General features: G+C 35.4%; 2 protein-coding genes and 2 long non-coding RNA genes across 4 annotated transcripts in view; all 4 read right to left on the bottom strand.

Annotated features, from left to right (window-relative positions):
* The window catches only part of LOC118733735, a gene marked incomplete in the record, with an annotated part of 802,810 nt that overhangs the window by 88,046 nt on the left and 690,054 nt on the right, over positions 1–24,710 (bottom strand).
* Positions 12,407–13,110, bottom strand: LOC118733742. The gene is made up of 3 exons (XR_004992285.1): positions 13,000–13,110; positions 12,601–12,946; positions 12,407–12,523 (listed from the first exon to the last, which is right to left on the bottom strand). It is a non-coding gene; the product is annotated as an uncharacterized LOC118733742 (long non-coding RNA).
* LOC118733743 lies at positions 19,642–20,544 on the bottom strand. The gene is made up of 3 exons (XR_004992286.1): positions 20,351–20,544; positions 19,928–20,294; positions 19,642–19,852 (listed from the first exon to the last, which is right to left on the bottom strand). It is a non-coding gene; the product is annotated as an uncharacterized LOC118733743 (long non-coding RNA).
* On the bottom strand, positions 21,830–22,831 carry LOC118733739. Its single transcript, XM_036463274.1, has 2 exons — positions 22,640–22,831; positions 21,830–22,583 (listed from the first exon to the last, which is right to left on the bottom strand). Exons 1-2 carry the CDS (start codon positions 22,827–22,829, stop codon positions 22,333–22,335), a joined length of 441 nt encoding a protein of 146 aa, XP_036319167.1. The 5' UTR covers positions 22,830–22,831; the 3' UTR covers positions 21,830–22,332.

Raw genomic sequence — 24,710 nt, 5'->3', positions numbered from 1 at the left:
GTATGGGACTGATTTCAAAATCTACTTCCCAAGTTCCAGGACTCTACTACAAATAATTCCAGAGATATGAAAGCGGTATGAAAAATTCGATTTGTATGGTTGATGAAACGCTCCCTTGATATATCGAAATTATTATCAGGTTATAACCAAAAGGTGTCTAGAAAGATGTTACTTCTCTTTATATTATTGGTATAGATAATAAGTACAGACAGATCAGTCCCTGGTACACCTACCTGAAAGAAGAACTATATATGCTAATCTAGCCAAAAAGCTGCCTACGTAAATATAATTTTTTCTAATACATAGATCGGTCCCTAAATAAAGTACTATATATACTATGTATACGCTGACCATATTAATGGCAGCCGAATACGGGACAAAAAATTATTTGGCCTATTTTTCCAAAAAAAGCTAGAGGATTTTAAAACCTTTTTCAATGATCCTAGATTTATTAACTCTAAACCAGCATCTGTATTTGGCATATATGGATTTTGCGATATTTTGTGAAAGCAGCACATAAATATTCAATTGTAACATAACACATTTCCATAAATTTGTACTTTGTGCTCGAGATTTTTACCCCGCAAAATTTATTACAAACATTCCTAGGCAGGGAAGCATGACGAACTACTACTCCACTTTTGAAGCACAATGCAGTGAATAAATAGCATCCGGAGCTAGCGAAATTGCGAAGCTTACCTTTGAAGTGTTCCACTTACTTTCATCATGCAGAATTTCTTTACTTTTACAACACTCTCAAGGTAGCCTTCTTATTTGGAGTTTCTTATGTTGAAGATACAATCCCTCATACGATCAGCAATGTTTTTTTTTGCGTAATTTCGCCTAATGAATATCCTTTCTCTTCACAAAATTTGAACATTAAAAATATAGTATCAGTAGCGCAGCTGATTTGATTTTTTTTTCCAAATTATTTGGTCTCTAAAATGTCAAATATTTCTAATTTCTTCTCACAAAATTTCTAAATTGTTAAAGTCTATTTGCATGTGAAACCTCTTTCCATACAAAAAAAGATATTGAATAGCAGGTTTTGAAACGTTCACCCAAAAAGTTGCAGCAATTTTTATTTTTTCCAGTTAAAATTTTTTTTTGTATTTCACATAGCACACTTTGATGTAAAAGAAAAAAATTAGAACAGTTTTTGACACTTTAGATACCACAAGCAACAACAAAATACACATACATGTTGTTTTTGCTCTAATGCTACTACCTGTTTGATATGTATTGGGTATTAGTCATCGTACAGTTTCATAAGTAAAAACACTATCAGCTGATTGCCAGAAAATGCCTACAGCTGAGATCACCTGTTTTTTGGCATGTGCTCTTATCTTTTACAATTTCTTTCGTTTCTATTACAATTTCTTTTATTTCTATTACAATTTATTCAAAATACACTAACACACTGAACCAAAAACACCAATACACTAACCAAAAACACACCTAGAGCCTGCCAAACACACACCTACAGCCTGCCAGAAAAAACGGTAAGAAGAAGAGTTACTTTACTTATGGACCTGTACGATGGTATTAGTACCCGATAAAAACAGCAAGCTCTGTGGATTTTCTTGTTGGTTTTGGAATCTATACACGTGAACCAAATTTGAAATTTTACAGTAAAATGTAAACAAAAAAGACAATTTGAAGACGAAACCATTGAATAGCTAAATACTAGTGAAATTACTTTTAGAAATTTGAACAATAATCATTAACGTCTAATTTCGATTCATATTCACAAATACCAAGTTTTTTCTACGCAAAATTGTAGCCTTAGAAATCATCTATATACATATGTGCTAATCGATTCGAATCACAAGCGTCCAGATTTTAAAATGAAAACTGATTCATAGGCATGCCATTTTTATGAGCTGTTAAGGCGCCAGAATACCGAATACGGGACATTAAAAGAAATACAGAACATTTGACGTCCAGTATGAAATAAATAAATCACCAGGACAATAGATGAAAAAAGGGCTATCCCGTATACATAATCTAGGACAGGTCGCCGTAGTTATAGTTAATCTCTTATCAAAATCATAATGGATACTTACAGCAAGACCACAAACAACGGCTAAAATACGCTAATCGTTTTACACAATTAGCAACACAAATTGATTTTTTAGTTAATGTTTTGATGTCGGATGAAGCGCATTTCCAAGCTAAACTTTAGATTGTGGAGCTCTGAAAATCCAAGGGCAACACACTAGCACCAGTTAAACCCATCCAGATGCACTGTTTGGTGCAGTGTTATGGCCGAAAAAGTTATCGGCCTATATTTCTTTAAAACATAGTATAACATAACATAACATATCATAACATAACATATCTCATTCTTCAGTTTTATCATTTTCTTTGCCTTCATCTTTATCTGCCAAAACTAATCGAGATAGATATAGACAAATGTATACATAAATGATCAGAATGACAAGTAATTTTTAGCAAAAAAAAACCGACTTCAACTCCCATATAAAAAAAATATATATATATATATATCTCATGATCCACTGATCGGATCTCAACCAGATTAGTATGGGACCACCTCTGACACTGCCTTTCCGATGCAAATCGAAATCGGTTGACGTGGTCCAAAGTTATGCGGTAACATACATAAAAAAAAAAAAAAAAATATTCCGACGAACTGAGAACCTCCTCCTTTTATGGAAGTCGGTTAAAAAGAGAAATCGATTAAGCCATGTCTGTCCGTCCGTCCGTCTGTCCGTGTAGGTACTTAATGACTCGAGCAAAAATTGAGATATGTATGTCAACGAAATTTGTTAAGTCGGTTGCCCTTTATCCAAGGTGGGTTGGGATGGATAATGGGCAAAATCGGGCAATAACCACGCCCACCTCCCATATAACGGTATTTTCGAAATATGCAAAAACTAAGATATTTCCGCAAATACTGGATCCAAATTGTTGAAGGTTGGTATTTGAAGTAGAATTTTGGCGTAAAATAGTTACATAGACAGTTATGAAATTTTTGCAAAAGGGGCGTGGCCGCGCTCACTTCTGATGAAATGCTGTATCTCTGTAGTCCCTTTACCAATACCCATCAAACGTGGTGCGAACATTGCTTAGGGCCTCTCTAAGAAACCCATTGAAATTTTTTTAAATCAGATAAGAACCACGCCCACCTCCCATATAACGGTTATTTACAGAAATTCGAAAACTTCGATAAATTAGTAACTATTTAAGCTAATTTACTCAAAATAAATATATATGCAATCACCTCTTAGCATAAAATGATGTTTAGGGGAATTTTTGGAAAATCGGCGTGGCACCGCCCACTTACGCCTACAAATGTGTATCTCGGTACCCGGTTTATCAATTTCTACCAAACTCGGCACATTTAGCAACCTTGGCGCAAAAAACGAATATGTTAAAAATTGTTTAAATCGGACTAAAATTACTGCTACTTATCATATAACGGTAAATTTCAGAAATGCGAAAACTCCGATCTTTCAATAACTAAAGATGCCAACATACAACAACCTTTTAATAAGACACAAGATTATTGCTTTTTGTTAAATGGGCGCGCCACCATCCACCTTATGACTACCTGAAACCAAATTTGTTCCAATTATTTCAATATATCATAGCATATCATGCAGTTTACTGAGAGGTGAAAAAACGATATTTATTACGTGCGCCGGGTTTATAAAGTTCGCTTTCGCCCGAACTTATACTTATTTACATGTTGTATTTGAATTTAAAACAAAGTAAGCTTCATATGAAGTCACATAATTTATTGCAAGAAATATAATGTTTTATAAAAAATAATTGAATTTTTTGAGGTCCAAATTTAGTTCTTGGAAAACTAAAAAATTTGCATATATACAATAGCCATATTTGAAAGCAATCAGTTGTGAAAGCAGTTGAGATTGCGTGAAGCACACCTACAAGCTTGCTCTCCTACCATGGCCTAGTTGGCCTCCAAGTTGGACGCGTAGGTCTCCAAGTCGGGTATGTAGGTCTCCAAGTTGGACGCCAAGTAGGTCTCCAAGTAGGTCTCCATGTAGGTCTCCAAGTTGGGCGACCACCTTGAATACCTGGCTGGGCTTGAGTTAAAGCTATGGTGATAAATAGCACAACTCCAAAAACTGGAATTCAACAAGTTAGTAGGAAAATCATATATTGCGACTTAAGAACTTACCGAACACGAACGAATTCTTGACCCACATGTTTTGATACCTTGATGATTTCGAGTTTGAGAACGGAAAACAACTGATAGTCATACAACTGCGCCGACGTACTTTTATAGGAGAATTGACATCAGCAAACAAGTGTTCTTCAGATAACACTTGCAATTGTATAAAATTGTAACAATACATTTAAGGGAAAATACTGTATGGAGTGCTTTTTTTTTATAGCTTAATTGACATCGAAACTACAAAAGAAATTTTAAAAATTATTTTCAGCGATTCATAAAACAAGGTCAACGACAAAACGTGTGCTGATTTTTATTTATTTTTAATTAATATGAAAACTAACAAAGGAAAAACTAATTTTTTCACTTAAATTGCTGATGAAACCTTAATCTAAATAATTCCTCGGAGTACCCAAGGCATATTTAACAAGGTAGAAGTGAACAAGGCGATAGTGAGCAGTGTATTCTATTGAAAAATATTAACCGATTTTCCGTGGAATTGTGATTCGAATTAGTATAATTCAAAGGTTTTGAAATATATTTCGCGAACGCAAAAAATAAAAAGATCACTTTCTTTTTTAAGGGACTGTGGATGATGGTAAAATTCAAAATTTTTAAAATTTTTTGATAAGATTTTTTAAATGAACGATCCAAATTAGCCGGAATACATACTTATGTATTTTAATATTTTTAGAATCAGTGGATGAATTTTTGTGCTGAATGGGTTAAGAAAGCTTTAGTTTAAAAGAGTGATACTAAAATTATGTGTGTAAACATGTAAAAATTGAGAGAAAGGCTATCTCTTGCTATGCATTAATTAAAAAAGATGACCCAGCAGAAAATCGTACACATGTTAACTTCAGGTTGGGTGTTCTATCTGCCGAGTTTCCTAGTATTATCGATGCGAAAATTTGGCCTTTGAATGTAAAGGTAAAACCTTTTAATTTTTTTCGGAAACGGGGAGGTCGAACCCAAAGGTCTTAACTGCTATGAATGGAAATGCTTCTCCGGAATCTAGTGCTGAGCTAAAAATCTACTACCAAAACATTTCTGGCTTAAGAACAAAATCGAAGACAGTATTTCAATTTAGTTCTCAAGAGGTTTATGACGTGCTGGTGATTGTCGAGACTTGGCTTAAATCGGATTTATATGATAGCGAGTTTTTCGATCCTAATTTATACAATGTGTTCCGTAAGGATCGGGATTCCATGAAAACTGGCTGTTCAAGAGGAGGTGGTGTTCTAATTGCAGTTCGACGTAAATTCCGTGCAACAATGGTTGACCTTGGAAATGATGACACCTTGCTCGACCAAGTTTGCATTCGAATCAAAGGAATGAAATCTCGAAATTTTCTATATGTATTTGCTTCATATATTCCACCAAATAGTAACTTTGAGTTATACAAAGCGCATGTAGATAATGTAATTGGGCTATCCCTTGATCTTAAAAATGACCATATTTGTGTTCTGGGTGATTTTAATCTCAGTGACATAGTTTGGTGTAGTAAGTCTGATAACGCGCTTCTTTTTCCAAGTAACATTACCGTTGAGCGTGAGTCTTACTGTATTGACAATTTCCTCAGTGTAAATCTCATTCAAGTAAACTTTATTTTTAATGATTTAAATAGATTATTAGATCTTATATACATCAGTGATAATGTTGATTTTTGTATATCTAAATGCAGTTCGCCGATTTCCATGCACCATGTGCCTTTAGAAATCGGGCTAAAATTTTATGTTTTTTCGGAAATCGTGGCTGATGTAAGTAGTGACTTCGATTATGCGTCTTGTGATTTTCCAGCTCTTAATAAGTCGATTTCTGAAATTAATTGGGATGAACTTCTTTTGGACTCGGAGGTTCATAGCTGCTATTCAACTTTTAAATTAAAAGTTAATGAATTCTGTTTAAATAACATACCTATAAAACGAAAGCGATCTTATAAGTCACCTTGGTATAATAGAGCTTCAATGAATTTAAAAAACATTAAAAACAAATACCTTAAGAAGTTCAAATCAACTAGAATCCAAGCATTCTTTGTAAAATTTCAGCAATGTCAGAAAGAGTTTAAGTCATTAAATAATCTTCTGTACACAAAGTATATAAGGAGTACTGAGCGTAATATTAAAGCTAACCCGAAATCTTTCTGGGGCTTCGTAAAATCGAAAAAAGTTTCTAGTATACCTAGTTCATTATTTTTAGATAACAAGTCGGCTAATACTCCTGTTGAGGCCGCTAATCTTTTTGCGGAATATTTTGCCTCTAATTTTGTTGAAGACGATGTGATTTCTCCTGACTTTTCATCTGAAATACCCCCTTCTATTAATCTTGGGACTTTGCATATATCCTCTGATGAAGTTTCAAGGGCGATGCTTTCTCTCAATACTTCGCCAAAATCGGACGCAGACGGCCTATCAGCTCTTTTTTTAAGAGCCTGCCCAGCGTTGTCATATCCTTTACACTTGATTTTCAACAAATCCCTTTCTTCCGGTATTTTTATTAATGAGTGGAAGATAACAACAATTACGCCACTTTTCAAAAATGGTAGTAAAAGTAATGTTCGTAATTATAGGCCAATTGCAAAACTATCAAATATTTCGAAGCTGTTTGAAAGTGTTGTTAAGGACAAAATCTATTTCGCTGTAAAATCATTACTAAGCCCATACCAACATGGATTTATTTCTGGGCGCTCGACAGTCTCTAACTTAATGGTATTTAGCGATTTTTGCACCTCAGTGTTTTCGATTGGCTCGCAAGTGGATTGCATATATACTGACTTCTCTAAGGCGTTTGACAGAGTCTCCCACAGGATTCTGATCAGTAAGTTAGCCTGCCTTGGCTTCCATTCATCCGTTTTGCAATGGATAACGTCATATCTATCCAATCGTCGTTGTGCTGTCTCAATTGATTCCTCAACTTCGGACTTTTTTGTTGCCCCTTCTGGGGTTCCTCAAGGTAGCATTTTAGGCCCTCTACTTTTTGTTCTTTTTATAAATGACATTGGAAGTTGTTTTACCTTTTCAAATTATCTTCTTTTTGCTGATGATTTGAAAATTTTTACGATGGTTAACAATATGGAAGACTCAAGTAAGCTTCAAAGTGATTTGAACAGTCTTCATTTGTGGTGTGAAAAGTCGCGGCTGTCGTTGAACATTGCTAAGTGTTTTCACTTAACTTATACAAGGCATCTTAATGCTACATCTACCCTTTATTTTATTGATAACTGTGTTTTAAACAAAGTTTCAGAGACTAAAGATCTTGGAGTGGTTTTCGAGTCGAAGTTTTCATTTAATAATCCCATAAATTTCATTCTTTCAAAGGCTTATTCGGTATTGGGATTTATTCGACGTAGTTCCACTGATTTTTCTGATCCATACACTTTTAAGCTTCTTTTTACTTCTCTTGTACGCTCCAATTTAGAATATGCAGTAATTATCTGGAGACTCTATGATCAACAATCGATAAATAGGATCGAACGGGTTCAAAAGATATTTCTAAAGCATGGATTGCGTTCTTTACGGTTCGAGGATCCAATGCCACCGTACCAATCTCGGCTATTGCTTATTGATCTATGCTCTCTAGAGAAAAGAAGGTCCATTCTAGCTCTCTCGTTTATTTTCAATATAGTTAATGGCAATGTCGATTGTCCAACTCTTCTAGAGCGAATAAATTTTAACGTTCCGCAAAGAAATCTGCGAAGCTTTCTTCCTTTTTACGTTGCTAGTTGCAGAACTAATTTTGAAAGTAATGCACCTATTACGCGTGCCTTAAAAGAATTTAATGACTTATCTTCTTTTAAATTAATTGATTTTTCCTTATCAAGATCTAACTTTGTGTTGATCTTAAATTCTATTATTTGATAAGTATGTATTAAATATAATTATTATTGTTTCTTTAGTCTGTAAGGTACTTTGTACTGTAGATTGAAAATAAATAAATAAATAAATAAATGCCTTTCACCATGAAACGGCGCCAACTTTAAGTGTATATTGCGTTTCAGACTACGACTAATAAAGGATGGATATTGTGAAAGATTGGACTATATCTATCTTAAAAATTACTCTTTTCTCTGGGCCCCTTGTATGAAGCTAAGAGTAGAGTATGGCCCTTTAATGATTTAAAAATTATCTTGGGTTATCAGGTCTCTAGCAATACAAGATTATTTGTTGTCTTTCACGAAGTTCGTTAAATAAATCTTGAGCTAAGTACTGAAGTATATTCATGAATTTACTTAAGTCTAAATACTTAATATCTGCAAGTAGTTCTTTAATGCATTCACCCGAATTTCGGGGGTTGTTACTAGTCTGTTTATAATTGCTCAGTCATACGACTAAGTTAGGGCGATCTGGAGTAGCTACATAATCGTGTTATATATCAAATTCAAGTGTAAGCTCCATATTATCCAAAAGTTATCAGATTTCAAATCAGTGCAGTAGGTAACAAAATATAAACGTTTAATCATTTTATTGACTCATTCTCAACGCTTCTATATATGTATAATACCACAGGTCCACAAAAAAAAAATCGATGAAAGTTCCTTTGACCAAACCTAGTCTGTTATATGTTTTTGGGGTCGCTGAACATGAATCTGAAGTCCGTTTTGCTAAATCTCGTCTGGATTTTTTTCTAACCTCAAAAAACATCTCGGATTTTACGTGCATCGATACACCGAGTGAAAAATTTTCGATGCATCGAAGCAAAACATCGATATTTTCGATGCATCGATGTTTTTCCGACATCCCTAATTTAGATTCAAAACACCAAAGGAAGTGATGGCCCAATGTAAAAATATATTCAAGAGGTTAAATGGGCAGCAAGACAATTTAATAACAGAAAATTTTCTCGGACATAACATTATAAATATATTTTGAAGGCAGTTCCCCCCCTTTAGCATTTTAAAATCATTTTAATCAACAAGTGAAATGAAATATTTAAATAAAGGTGTCAAAGGGGAGAGATTTTAGTAAGGTTTGCGAAGTTTCAAACCCCCTACAACTGTGGAAAAAGTATAAAAACGCTTTTTTGAAGACATCGCCTACAGGTTTCAAGAAACAGCACATGACGACATATATTCCAACGAGCTCTGAGACTAATTGAGGATAAAATTTTCGCAATTATGGGAAAACGGATGTGCATGCCCACTTCGCAACGAACGGGAAAACTGTCCAATGAGTTATTCAGGGAGTTGAAATATAACACCACGAACTTGGCTACTCAAGTCACCGAAACAGAACCTAAACTACACACTACCCGAGCAAAGGCAAATTTTCTATAAAATTGTGAGCCGTGTGGAGAGCGGACAAGGGGCCTTTATTTCTTGGACGCATTAGGGAGAACTGGCAAGACATTTCTTTTTAATCTTGATACTGGCACAGATAAAAATGTTGCACTAACTGTTTACTCCTCAAGGATAGCAGCGGCCATGCTCAGCGGAGGAAGAACTGAACAATCGGCGTTTAAACTCCCTCTGAACCTTGCGAGTCAGGATTCACCGACTTGCAACATTAGCAAAAACAATGGTGGCGGGGCTATGTTGCAACAATGCAAATTAAAAATTTGGAACAAATGCACGATGTCACACAAGCATGCAGCCGAGGCACTCGATCGAAGCTTGCAAGATACCCGCTTCAGCCGTTTGCTGATGGGTGAGGGGGTAGTCGTATTGCTCGCAGGAGATATTCGGCGAACGCTACCAGTCATCGAGCGAGGCACTGCGGCAGACGAGATAAGTGCATGCATCAGGGCTTCGCCATTGTAGGCAAAGGTGGAAATATGGAACGAACATGAGAGTCCAGCTGTACAATCGGTGAGATCATCGGAGAGGGCCGCAATAATGAATCAGTGGGAAACATCCATAATAAAAGTATTGATAAAGTGCCTGGTGAGGCGCCGACATATATGTCTGTTGATACAGTTATGGCAAATGAGAATGCAAACTTTCTAAAATTGTCAGAGGTACCGTCATATTGATGCGTAACCTGGATGCACCTAGATTGTGAAATGGCACACGACTATACATAACGGAGCTTTAGAAGACATATTGTGCAAGGCATCATCACTACTGGCGGGGCCAAAGGACAATCAATACTGACACCATGAATTTCTATAATTCGAAAAAACATCCCATTTCAGTTTAAACGTTTGCAGTTTCCGTTAAAAGTAGCCTTCGCTATAACGACTAGTAAAAGCCCAGGACAAACATTTAAAGTTGCAGCAATATGTATATCTGGGCATACTATCTTTCTCGCACGGACAAATCTACGTCGGCTTCTCGTGTGTATCGAGAGCCAGGAATCTCTATATATGTACATATATGCCCAAGGCAATAAGTCCCGGAACGTTGGTTAAAGAAATGTCTTGCATTAGTAATAATAATAACAGTAATTTTTATACCCGAGCGCACTTGTGCACAAGGGTATATTAATTTTGTTCACATAACGGTTGTTTGTAACAGCCAAAACGAATCGAGATAGATATAGACAAATGTATACATAAATGATCAGGATGAAAAAAGAAATCGATTAAGCCATGTCTGTCTGTCCGTCCGTCTGTCCGTCTGTCCGTCCGTGCGTGTACACGATAACTCGAGCAAAAATTGAGATATCTCAACGAAATTTGGTGTGTAGGTTTCCCTTAATCCAAGGGAGGTTGGTATGGGCGAAATCGGACTGTAACCACGCCCACATCCCATATAACGGTAATTTTCGGAAATACGAAAACTGCGATATTTTAGTAACTACTGAAGATTATTCACTCAAAATTGACATTTACAACAATTTTTAGACGAAAAATAAGAATATTATAAATTTTTGGAAAATGGGCGTAGCCACGCCCACTTATGGTTACATGTGTATATCTTAGGAACCGCTGCACCAATTTCTTCCAAACTTGGCACAGTTGTTGGCCTCGATACAGCATACAAAATCGCCGAAAATTTTTAAAATTGGACGATAACCACGCCCACATCCCATATACGGTAATTTAGAGAAATACAAAATCTTCGATAAATCAGTAAATATTAAAGCTAAATTATTCAAAATTGATGCTTGCAACAATTCTTTACAAATATATACGTTTATGGTAAAATTTTGGAAAATGGGCGTGGCACCGCCCACTTATGATCACATATATGTATATCGTTCTATCAATTTGTACCAAACTCGGTGTGGTTATTGTGCTTGCCACATAAAAGCAAAACGTTGAAAATTATTGAAATCGGATTAAAATTACGGCCGCTTTTCATATAAAGGTAAATTTCAGAAATGCTTGAAACTTCAATATTTCGAAATTGAAGGACGCTAATTTACTCAAAATTGATACACCCCGGATTACCATCTGCGGTAGGTTTCGGAAAGGTGAAAAAACATATATTTAATATTTGCGCCGGGTATTTAATGTTCGGCTCCGCCCGAACTTAGACTTTCTTACTTGTTACATTTAAAAGAATTGCGTTAAACCAAGCACCACGCGGGCGAAGCTGCAGTTTAAATATGTATATGAGCTGAAAATGAATTTTTGAAGTTGATCAATAATCTCAACTTATATATGTACATATGTAAAAAGCCCTTCTATAAAATTGAACCTAAGTTTAGCTTAAGATGGTTCCAGGAACACGTAACTTTCCGAGAGGTGTCACGCCCGTTTCCATAGTCAATAATAATTCCTTTGCCTAACGAATTTAACATGGCAAAGTCATTGAAGCGTACCAAGCGGTGCGCGTGGTTTGTTCTTTCGCTAACGATTGGCTGGTGCCGAACGACCAGTAATGCCAAAAATTGCTAGTATTTGATATTTTCAATACGCGCTTCGCATAACCTGTCGCTAGGTAATTGCCTAACAAACGGTAATGCATGGAATCACCAGCACTAGTCAACAGCAAAACTCCAGCAGAACTACAGGGATCCGTACAGATCGCTTGCTGTGGTGTTGATGGAAATTCAACATTTGAAAGAAAATATATATATCTGTATGAATATTATTTCCCCTCAGTGTACGATTTTTAGAAAAAATTTGACTCGAGTCATTTTAAGGCCAACAGATTTAGTTTGCCTATTAAATATTTATGTTGTTGTTTCGAATATGATTTAAAAAAGGTTTTAATTATGTATCTCGATTCGAACTAAAGAAAATTGTCTAAATCTTCTCTTTAATCGTTGGTCTGATAGTTGTTTGTATTTGTATTTAAAACAAAGTAGACTCCATATGAAATCACGTCATTTTATTGCAAGAAAAACCATTTTTTTAATTAATCAAACATATGTATGTATGTATTTGTGGCTAAAATTTCATCTTTAACAAAAATTAGTTAATATTCCAACAATCATTTAACTTTACATTCAACGGCAGGTTCTCCAATTTTAAAGTCTAAAAATAGAGTAGAAAACAGAAAAAATAAAATAAAATTTTCCAATTAGCGGAAGTATAAAATGGCTTCTACTTACTATTACGCGGTCTTGATTGGCAGATGAGATTTCGTAAAGCACACTTATCAGCCCCTACTTTGGAGTTGTAGGCTGAGACGTAGGGCTCTTAGTTGACGTCTTAGTTCGTTTGTTAGTTGAAGGCGTAGTACTTCTAGTTGGCGGCGTAGTTCGCCTTCTAGTTCAATGCGTAGGATTTCTAGTGGAGGGAGTCTAGGTCTCCTGGTTCGGGGTGTAGGTCTCCTAGCTGGGGGCGTAGGTGTTCCAGTTGGAGGAGGTCTTTTAGTTACGATAACACTAACATCACCTGGCTCACCAGGCTGTGCTTGAGTCATAGCTATGGTGATTAAAAGCACAGCTCCAAAAACTAGAATTGAAAAAGTTAGTTGGAAAATCATATATCGCGACTTAAGCACTTACGGAACACGAAGGAATTCCTGGGCCACATGTTTTGATGCCTTGATGATTTCGAGTTTGAGAACGGAAAATAACTGATAGTCATACAACAGCGCAGACCTACTTTTATAGAGGAATCGACATCAGAAAACAAGTGTTCTTCAGATAATACTTGCATTTTTTTTTAAACATTTATTTAAAATTGTAACAATACATTTAAAACAAAAGACTGTCTGGAGTGCGTTTATTAATAGCTTAATTGACAACGCTAAAGATATTTTCGCAAGATTTCACGTAAGCGCGAAATGCATAAGTCCCAAGCCTAGATTATGGACGAATGGGATAAATCTGTAGCAGTTCCAGTAATACGACAGCTAGGTCAGGGTTACATTTTTCTTGCTACATTGCATGTTTTACGTACTTATCCTCGGCTAGACGTAAACTTTTCTCTGAACTATAATTTTAATGTAACCTTACATCACATGTGCATAAAAGTCATAATTTTTCGTTTGTATGTAAGCTAAAAGAATTACTATCAAGTTTTGGAACTCGAAGCAGTATAAAAAGCCATAGCGTTCAACTCTTTCAAAAACAAAGGCCATTCACCCTTTCAAAATCGGTTGCAATTATAGAGGTGATGCAGATTTCTTACAGCAATCCTTTGTGAGACGTTTTATACTACTTTTTTAACCGCCTTCCAAAAAAGGTGGAGGTTATCAGTTCGTCGGAATATTTTTTTTTGTATGTATGTTACCGCATAACTTTGGACCACACCAACCGATTTCGATAGTTCTTTTTGCATCGGAATGGTAGTGTCTCAGAGGTGGTCCCATACTAATCTGATTTAGATCCGATTGTTGGATCACGAAAAAATTAACGGTACTCCTCAATTTTTATATGAGAATCGAAGTCGGTTTTGTTTTCTACTTTTTTACTTAAAAATTACTTGTTTCAAGACAGTGCGTACTTCAGGCTTTGACAAACTAAAGGCGCTGGCCCAATGCAGGCTTGCTTTGCACGCCTTGCTTACTTTCATTTGCTTTGATTTACTTCAAAAACTCGTTTGGCCAAATGGCGGCTTGGAACGCTGTCAAAGCAACCAGCTGTGTAGTTAAAAAGTCAAGGTCTGTTTCCTTACACTAAACAAAAGAAATACGAAACAATCTTTTCAGATTTATTTTTAAATGAATGTGAATTAATTTCATTATTTCAAAGGAATGATAATAATTATACATACATATATAACTATATGTACATTTATTAAAAACAACAAACTCAAAAAAAAAAATCGATTTTTCAAAAGATGACTTACCAGTAGTTTGACATCATAAATATCGCCAGCTTTGTGTGAAAAGTTTATAAGTCTACATTTTATTAAGCCTAAAATTTTGATATAGAAAATAAGAGAAATTAAGGATTAAGGTACTTGTTTTATTTTATCTCGTTTATATTCAATAAAAGATAAATTTTATAAGTCCAAAAGAGGCCCCGAATATGCAATAAGGCCAAAATAATACGAAATTTTTTAACAGAGATCGAATCCTTTTGATACTTTAAACACGCAAAATGTTGTATTCAAAGTTCCTTTAAAATTTGGAAAAATGGACTTAGCAACTTTTCACTTTGAGCCAGCGACATGTTAAATATAAATATGGAAACATAGATTACATTTTATTAAAATTTGAATTACTAATATTATACATATATTTTTGTTTTTAATTACGTAAAACATAAAAAGGTGCAGCAGATTGTTTGAATTGATTTAGAACGGGAACATATCTTTTTGTCAAAAGCCTACGAAACGCTTTCAAATAAAACATTTGCCTATTTGAAACTTTGAGGTGCTTAAAGCAAGTGAATCAAAGCTGCCATTTGGCCACCCTTCATACGTTTTAGTATATTCCAAATAACTTTTGACAGTTCTCAAAGCGAAGCAAGCAAAGCAAGCCTGCATTGGGCCAGCGCCTTAAGTCATGGAGCAATACTCAGTTGGACAACACGTAAAAGTGATGCAAACGTTTTGTGAATATAGTTGCTCTGCAAGAAGAGCATTTCTCGCATTGCGTGATTTTTTCGGTCAACAAAACCGCCCATCTGAGCCACCATTTAGCCGTTTGGTGCAGAAATTCGAAGAAACTGGGTCACTGCAAGGCATGAAAAAACACCAGCGCTTCCATACAGAACGTTCGGCCGAAAATATTTCTGCTGTGGAACAAAGTGCTATCTACGTCGCGACGACCCCAAACGTTGTCGTGAACATTATCGCGCCAGGATAACAAACCTTTCATGAAAATGGTCGTTTTGCAAAAAGCTCCGCATTTGCGGCTGAAAATCTACACGTAAGTAATAAGTTAACTGTAAACCAAATATTTTTATACCCGAGCGCACTTGTGCACAAGGGTATTATAACTTTGTTCACATAACGGTTGTTTGTAACAGGCAAAACAAATCGAGATAGATATAGACAAATGTATACATAAATGATCAGGATGAAAAGAGAAATCGATTAAGCGGTGACTGTCTGTCCGTCCGTCCGAAATACGAAAACTGCGATATTTTAGTAACTACAGAAGATTATTCGCTCAAAATTGATATTTGCAATAACTTTAAGACGAAAAATAAGAATATTATAAATTTTTGAAAAATGGGCGTAGCCACGCCCACTTAGTGTTACATGTGTATATCTTGGCAACCGCTGCACCGATTTCTTCCAAACTTGGCACAGTTATTGGTCTTGGTACAGGATACCAAATGGCCGAAAATTTAAAAAATCGGACATTAACCACGCCCACATCCCATATAACGGTAATTTGGAGAAATACGAAATCTTCGATAAATCAGTAAATATTAAAGCTAATTTATTCAAAATTGATGCTTGCAACAATTCTTTACCAGGAAATACGCCTATCATAAAATTTTGAAAAATGGGCTTGGCACCGCCCACTTATGATCACATATATGTATCTCGGTAACCGTTCTACCAATTTGTACCAAACTCGATATGGTTATTGTGCTTGCCATATAAAAGCAAAACGTTCAAAATTATTGAAATCGGACTAAAATTACGGCTTTTCATATAACGGTAAATTTTAGAAATGCTTTAAACGTCAATATTTCGAAATTTAAGGACGCTAATTTATTCAAAATTGATACACCCCGGCTTACCATCTAGCGGAAGGTTTCGGAAAGGTGAAAAAACATATATTTAATACGTGCGCCGGGTATTTAATGTTCGGCTCCGCCCGAACTTAGACTTTCTTACTTGTTAAAGTAAGCTTTTTAAATATGAACGAAATCGGACCATAAATACCGGTTTACCAAATATATCGACTCGTGCGCCACCTATCGGCAAAATTTTTAGGGGAGTTATTCCTTTTCATGTAGTTAATAAACGTTCTAAATATGAACCAAATCGGACTATAAATACAGCGTTTTTTTAATTCTCTCGACTTCTGCGCCACCTATAACCTAATTCTGAGCCAACTGTGAAGTTTCTCTCGGTCATCGGAAAGTTGGTCAAAAATTGATTGCAAGATTTGCCGCTAACAAACATACGTACATACAGAACAAGAATTTGCTCAAACGGTCTCCTGGCGAAATACTTGACGGTAGTACCAGGGGGGAAAACCGGACGAGAAGAGGTGGTTTTAGTGGGTTAAAGTCTCACACTGACGGGGGGTAAGGCTTTCGATGCTTTCCATCTCTATATGAAAAAAAACACATACAGAACAAGTTAAATAAAAGCTTGTAAAAACGAGTCACTATTTGGTGTGGTTTTTTGTCTGGCGGAGTTATCGGACCGTACTTCTTCGAAAATTATGCCAGTAACGCTGTTGCAGTGAACGTTATCATGACATAATAACAAACTTTTCATGGCCTCGATTAGATGTTGTGGACTTGGACAATATCCGGTTTCAACAGGACGTGGTCACTTACCACATAGCGCATGAAACAATGACTCTTTTGCGAACGAATTTCCCAGGGCGCATAATCTAACGCGGTGATTCCTAAAGTGGTCCTGGTATACCCTCAGGGGTCCAGGGAAGACTTCACGGGGCTCTACGTTGGCCTGAAAAAAATATGAGGGTTCACGAGTTGTACGTGGGGGTCCACGAAAATTTATCTAATTTCGGTAGTAAAGAATAAAAATGTTGGCTTGATACGCAATATTTAATACACTTCTCACATAAATTAAGGCAGCAAGTCTATACTATAATAAGACGGTAGAAAATTTGTCTGTTTGTTTGTCTGTTTGAACTTACTAATCTCTGGAACTACTGAATGGATTTTAATGGGGCTTTAGCTGGTATCTAGACAGTGACCTCGAACATAACATAGAGTATAAAAAATGGGATCTGACAATGGAGCGTGATCCCTCCCATGGGCGTGAAATTTTTAATCAGCAACAACTTCGGAACCGTAAGTCACATGACTTTGAAATTTGGTGTGAAGACAGATCTATGAAATATGCTGAAAGTAAAATACCCATATACATACATAATTAAGTTTGTAAAAGGGGGAGTGGAATATTCCAAAGGCGTAATTTAATCAGTTATAACTTGGGAACGATAAGTCACATGACTTTTAAATTTAGTGTGGAGAAAAAAATAAAGTTGGCGCTTATAGTGAGGTAAATATAAATGAGTTTGTACAAGGGGGTGCCGCCCATTCCATAGCCTTGAGATTTTACATTTTCTATATCCTCGTACCGCGGAACTCACATGACTTTGAAATTTGCTGAGAAGATCTATGGTAAATGTATGCAAAGGAGTTTATACAAGAGATCGTTGCGTTTATAAATAGTACATAAACTGAAAGATAGTGAGTATTTACGTGTTTACCAGGGACATAGCACCTCCAATAGATGTAGTGAATTCACCCTAATCCTGGGCTCGAATCGTAACATCCGTTCAAGGATCGAAAACCATACGAAAGAAAATTACGTGACCCGTCAGTTGTATAAGCTACATAAATGATTGGTTGAAGAACGCCCTATTCCAGAATATGTTTCAAAAATACCCTATCTCACTTCAAAATGTATTGAAAATGTGCTGAGATAGGGCGTCTTTGAAACGAATTCTGAAATAGGGCGTTCTTCAACCAAATTCTGAAATAGGACGTTTTTGAAAAGTTTTTTGAGATAGGGCGTTTTCGAACTGGCTGCCGAGATAGGTCGACCTTTCACTCAGCAGTCGATATACATATATGTATAATACGCGAAGGCATTTTTTTCGAATAAAAGATCTGCACCGTTCGTTCGATTTTGAAAAATGGAGTGTCAAATTAAAGCTCTTGGCCTTTAGATGTGCAAAATGGTTTTATTTTTTTCGACAGGAGTTGCCACCTGATAAAAATTACATTCAAATAATTTAATAATCAATACCATCAGATCCAAACCGTTCGTTCGATTTTCCAAAATGAGGCGCCAAACTTAAAGCCTTGGATTATAGATGTGCAATAAGTTTTTACTTTTTTGAAAAGAGTTGCTTGCCATCTTCTAAAAAATTATATTGAAATTATCAAAAAAAAAATTAACCAATTATTGCAAATTGGGTATCAATCGAAACGGTTTTGAAAAGCCTTGTTTCTTAGCTGAACTATGGAAGGGTCGCCACCTGTTTAAAAAATCATATTAGGTAAGATAAATACGTATAACCATATGGGTGCCAAATTAAAGGGGTTTCAGAAAGTAGTATTTTGAAAATATTTTAAAGAGTGTTGCCACCTGCTTGAAATGTCGAATTTAGTCAACTTATGGAAAATATTAAAGTATGGATGTCAAAGGAAGGAGTGTTAAGAAATCTTTACTTTGAACGCCAAGAATATTTTTGAGGTGTTAGTAAAGGGTTGCCACCTGTTAAAAAAGTTAAAATTAAATTATTTCATAAGTCAAATGAATTTTTAATGTATGGGTATCAATAGAATCAATAGAAAGGGGTTTTAAAAATTTTTTATTTCAATTCAAATTAAAATTACGTCAAAAAGCAAATAAAATCTTGGGTCAAAATGACGCTGTGTGTGTGCGCAAAAAGTATATCGCCTCCTTGTAATGAAATTAAAAATAGAGTATGTATTTTTTATATTTACCCAAACCTATAGCCATATGTGATATAGACTGAGCCAAAGTTTGATTAAAACTGCTTAACTGTGAAATAAAAGCATTTTTTATTGAAAATTCGGTAATTTTTACCCAACCGTTATAGAAAGGTTAAAAATAACATCGATTAATATTGTCAGTTTAATATTCTTCAGAAAGAATTTTGTTCCAGTTTGCTTCGCTGTGCTCAAAAATTAAATTCAGCATAGTAGGAAAATTCCCATTTTAATGTCTTTTAAAAGTAAATAATATTCGTGTAATGCTCAGGCCATGAATTACATGCATTATTCCAGATAAACGCAAGAATTAAATCGTACAATTAGTACGATTTTTAGAAAAAACTTGACTACAGCGCCATGCAACAAGTCATTTTAAGGCCATCAGATTTCTAATAAACATGTAGATATGTTGTTGTTTCGAATATTTAGAATCTCAAAAAGGATTTTTATATTGTGTCTCGATCCAAACTAAAGGAAATTGTCTAAATCTTCTCACTAATCGTTAGTCTGATAATTGTTTGTATGCGTATTTAAAACAAAGTGGGCTCCATATGAAATCACGTCATTTTAGTGCAAGAAAAATAATTTTTTATAAGAATTAATGAAACATATATATTTATGTATGCATGTATGCATTTGTGGCGGAAATTTCATATTTAACATCAATTATTTAACATTCTATCAATCATTGTGTCTCTAACTTATTATTAAACTTTGCATTCAGCGGCAGGTTCCCCAAGTTTTAGCTTTTCGCAACGGTTTTGGCTTTTAAAGGGCCAGTCTAAAAATAGAGGAGAAAACAGAAACAAATGTAAAATTTTCCAATTAGCTAAAGTATTCAACGGCTTCCACTTACTATTACGCGGCCTAGATTAACAGTTGAGATTGCGTAAAGCACATTTATCAGTTCCTAGTTCTGTCTCGTATACTTTGGAGTAGCTCTCTTAGTTGGCGGCGTAATTCGCCTGCTAGTTGAAGTTGTAGTTGTTCTAGTTGGCGGCGTAGTGCGTCTTCTAGTTGAACGCGTAGCACTTCTAGTTGGTAGATTAAAGGTCTCCTGGTTCGGGGTGTAGGTCTCCTAGTTGGGAGTGTAGGCCTCCTAGTTGGGGGCGTAGGTGTTCCAGTTGGAGGAGGTCTTTTAGTTGGTATAACAACAACACCACCCGGCACACCAGGCTGGGCATGTGTAACAGCTATAGTGATTAATAGCACAGCTCCAAAAACTGGAATTCAACAGGTTAGTAGGAAAATCACACATATATCACAATTAAGAACTTACGGAACACGAAGGAATTCCTGGGCCACATGTTTTGATTACTTGATGATTTCGAGTTTGAAAACGGAGCACAACTGATGCTCTTACGACAGCGCAGACGTACTTTTATAGGGGAATTGACATCAGCTTCGCAAACCGTGCACCGTGCCAGGTTTTTGCAAGGCTGCGATAATACCCCTATTGTAACAATACATTCGAAACAAAAGACTGTCTGGAGTGCGTCTATTCATAGCTTAATTGACAAGGAAACTACAAAAGATATTTTTGCAAAATTGCACGCTAGCGCGAAAAGCATAAATCCTAAGGGAAAATACTGTATAGAAGAGTACGAGAACACCCCAGTGAGAAATTGTAGCATGCATAGGTAGCAAGTAGAAAATGTTTGTGTCAAATAAAATAACAAAATATAGCAAAAAAATGAAGCGAGTGAAATGAGAGACCTATGTACATACATATGTAGCAGTTTCAACAGAACAGCTCCATGAAAATATAATTCAACCCTGTAAATGTACATACTTTATATACCTAACCTCGGCTAGTTCATGCATTCAAAAAACTTAATGTGGTGATGTACTAAATGTAAAATTTTCTCTAAACTATAATTTAATTGCATCCTAGCGTCGTATTTCAATAAATATTTCCTGTGCGTTTTTGGGAGAGGATGTATTAAAATTTGATAGTATATTTCTTCTGGATCAGGCGGCGAGAACTCCAATTCGTAGTCGTGAACGTTATCGTGCCAGGATAACAAACGATTTATGAAAACGATTGTTCTGCAAGCAGTGCCTCATTTGGGGCTGAAAATCTACATGCCATTCAAGCAAAAACTATGCACCCACAACGAGTCAGTGTTTGATGTTTGATGCGGTTTTTGGGCTGGTGGAGTTATCGGACCGTACTTCTACGAAAATTATGCCGGCAACTTCTTATGGCCTTTCCAATGAAAAACACAGAATTCATTTCCAAGCATAGTGAACGCTTCATTTGAATCATTGAAATTACGTTAATATAATGTGGAACATATTTGCGCATAATAATTTTACCCTTACATACTGCTGTAATGCGGATAAACGAGTCGCAAGGTCGTTGGTTCGAGTCCCACTGCCAGTAGAATTTTCATTTACTTCGTTATAATTTCTTTTTTATACATAAGTTCTATATTTATTTTACGTTGTTTTCAGTTAGTTGTTGTTGTAAAATAAAAAAAATATATAAAATAAAGCAAATTAAAATAAAATTAAGTATATAACTCAAATAAAATAAAAAAATTAATTTTTTCTGGAAATTGGGAAATTTTCAATCACGGTAGCAGGGTCAAAAGAACCATCGATTAACCATGGACAGTTTAATATTTTTCCGGTAGCTTGAGTAAGTTTATAGAAGACTACTTTTGCCCGCTATCCTAAAAAAGAAATATAGTTTTTTTTTTTTGAAAATTAAATTAAGTAAAATAAAAAAATAAAACTTTTTGTGTCCTTTAAAAGTAATTAACTTTCATGAAATACGTCGAACTTAGCGTCCGTTGTTTAGCGAATTCTTTTCTTCCTTGGCAGATCCTTTCAGGCCATGACGAGTATTAAATCTGGCAGTGAGTACGATTTTTAGAAAAAACTCGAATCCAGCGCTACACACAGACGAAATTTTAGGCCAAGAGGTCTTGGTTGCCTTAAAAATATTCATTTATTTGTACGCTGTGACTTTAACATTGTGTCTGGACTCCAACTCAAGGACATTTTTTCAACACATAGCTAAATCTTCGACTATGACGTCGGTCTGATAATTGTTTTTATTTGTATTTAAAACAAAGGAGGCTTCATATGAACTCACGTCATTTTATTACAGGAAAAATAATATTTTATAGGAATTCTTGGAAATTTAAATATTTGCATGTACACATATTACAGTTATATTAATAATCCTTTCAACTAGCGGCATGTTTTTCAATTTTCGCCTCTCGGAAAGACTTTGCCTGGTAATGGAAAAAATTAGCTTGGTCTTCTAGTAGTAGAGTCTCCTAGTCGTATGAGTATCTCTCCTGTTTGGAGACGTAGGATTATTAGCTGTTGGCGTAGGTCATCTAGTTGAAGGCGTAGGTCATCTATTTGAGGGAGTATAGGTCTCCCGGTCGGACGTGTAGGTCTCCTAGTTGGCGGTGTTGGATCAACAACAGCAACATCTGGCTCATCGGGCTGAGCTTGAGTCATAGCTATAGTGATTAAAAGCACAGCTCCAAAAACTGGAATTCAACAAGTTAGTAGGAAAATCATATATGTACACGACTTAAGGACTTACGGAGTACAAAGAAATTCCTGGGCCACATGTTTCGATGCTTTGATGATTTCGAGATTCGGAACGAAAAACAACTGATCGTCATACAAGAGCACATATGGACTTTTATAGTTGAATAGACAATAAGAAACAAGTAATCCTCAGATAACACTTGCAAGTTTTTTAACGATTGTTTCAAATTGTAACAATACATTGCGAGAAAAAAATGCCAGCGCACAGTGGAAGATTGTGGTTCTAAATTAAAAAAAAAAAATAAGGAAGTAGTAAAACTATTTTGTTATAGCGATCGACAGACATCATATAGTATAAGGAAAAGCAAAAAATTCCATTTTGAAATTGCTTTATGTTAAGCAGTACAGGGAACCCAAATTTCAGCAAAGACCATACCATTTTATTTATCTATATATATAAAATAATAGCCGTTTTCGTTGTTCGGAGGTAACTCAAAAACTCGCTAGGTGGCGCTGGAGTGGAGTTATTTATAAAAATCGTATTTATCAACCGATTTATTTTAAATTCAAAATGTAAGCTACCAGCATGATGGAAAATACGTTTTTAAAAAATAGACCCGCTAGGTGGCTTTATGAACCGATTTCGATCAAATTCACATTATAAGCTACCTGCATAATGAAAAAAGCATTTGCGAAAAACGGACCCGATAAAAGCCCTATTTATGAACCGATTTTGTTAATGCAAATTCGAAACGTTTATTACTTTCATGATAATTTCTTTTTTTCGAAACATATATATACATTAAAGTGGTCCAATTTTGTATGGGGAAAATTTTTTCATTCTAGAACCCGCTATATTTTATAAAATCTGATTGAAATTCATAATGCGTATTCATTTCATGACAAGCAGTGGTTTTGCAGAAAAAGGACCTAATGAAATATATAGAAAACCACACGGGGTTTGGTCTGCTTTGGCCCCATATTTATCTTAGACGAAGTTACTTTTAATATGGCTAAATGGGGGATTCGTTTAAGTGTGCAGGTAAAGACCGCAACATTGTGTAAGCGCATTTTTGCCTGACGCCCTCATACATACATCCTAAATGCGATCTTGCACCTACCTCCGATTTACGAAATTGCTCGGGACGGCCGTTAGTACAGCAGTAAGACTCAAAGAAACCAGTTCATAAATATTAAGACGAATTGTAAAAGTGGCAAATTGGCAAGGATAGATTCGACCACATCCGTAAAAAAAAGGAACACGGTAGGTGGCTACATTTGAACGATATTTAAGAGATCACAGGACTCATTTAGTAAATGTACGGGAAAACTTTTCATACAGTGTGGGGCGAGGATTCTTGGCTCTCCTACAACTGAAAACGCTCATCTGTACTCTTTAGTTTCCTTATAAGGACTTTTATTGGCTTACATGGTACACCGGACCAATGCTGAAGTTGCAAGATCATTGAAGAATATTATGCACGCTTGGCAGAGATCTCACAGATGGAAATAATACCATCGGTAAAACTCGTGACATCGAAAGGGATTAGTATTCCATGTGGTATCACAGCACTACTATTCTTGACCTATGTGTGAGGAGGATTCTGTTCTTTATTCGTTTCAATTTAAACTAAAAATGTTTATTTTACAGACCGCTTTTGCTTTTAAACGCTATTTTTGCATTGGCCACCGCAAAAGATCTCATTAGGTGCCGCGAAGCTCTATATAATTTAGTTATTAAAGTATATGTATACTTTATTTATATACCAATTTATAGGAATTGATTTCATATTTCATAAAAATTAATACTCTTGTTGTCACCATTCACATCTACATTTTTTATGAATTTTTTAAATATTGATAAAAAAGTGTTGACAACTAGTTTCTTTTTTGGAAATATTAAATTTAAATATTAAAAAAACAAAAACAATTATCCCTAATTTTTTTTTTTTATAACTTGAACCCACTTTAGCATTAAAAAAAAAAATATATATATATATATATATATGTATGCCGTAATTTTTTAATGTACGATGGCCCCACGTACGCTTTATGAATAGCCAACCTCAATTTTATCATTCGCATGCACGTTTTGTTTTATTTATTGATTTTTTACGAAAGGT

This window comes from Rhagoletis pomonella, unplaced genomic scaffold, assembly GCF_013731165.1.
Source record: "Rhagoletis pomonella isolate Grant_MI unplaced genomic scaffold, Rhpom_1.0 Rhpom_scaffold_00002, whole genome shotgun sequence".
NCBI classification, from domain to species: Eukaryota; Metazoa; Arthropoda; class Insecta; order Diptera; family Tephritidae; genus Rhagoletis; species Rhagoletis pomonella.
This window is presented reverse-complemented; position numbering and strand designations above follow the sequence as displayed.

Bases quoted from the DNA above. Each gene is read 5' to 3' on its own strand.
- LOC118733739 (XM_036463274.1), bottom strand. From the start codon at position 22,829: ATGTATTGTTACAATTTGAAACAATCGTTAAAAAACTTGCAAGTGTTA. The intron at 22,584-22,639 runs GTAAGTCCTTAA...GTTGAATTCCAG, and splicing joins CAGGAATTTCTTTGTACTCC to TTTTTGGAGCTGTGCTTTTA.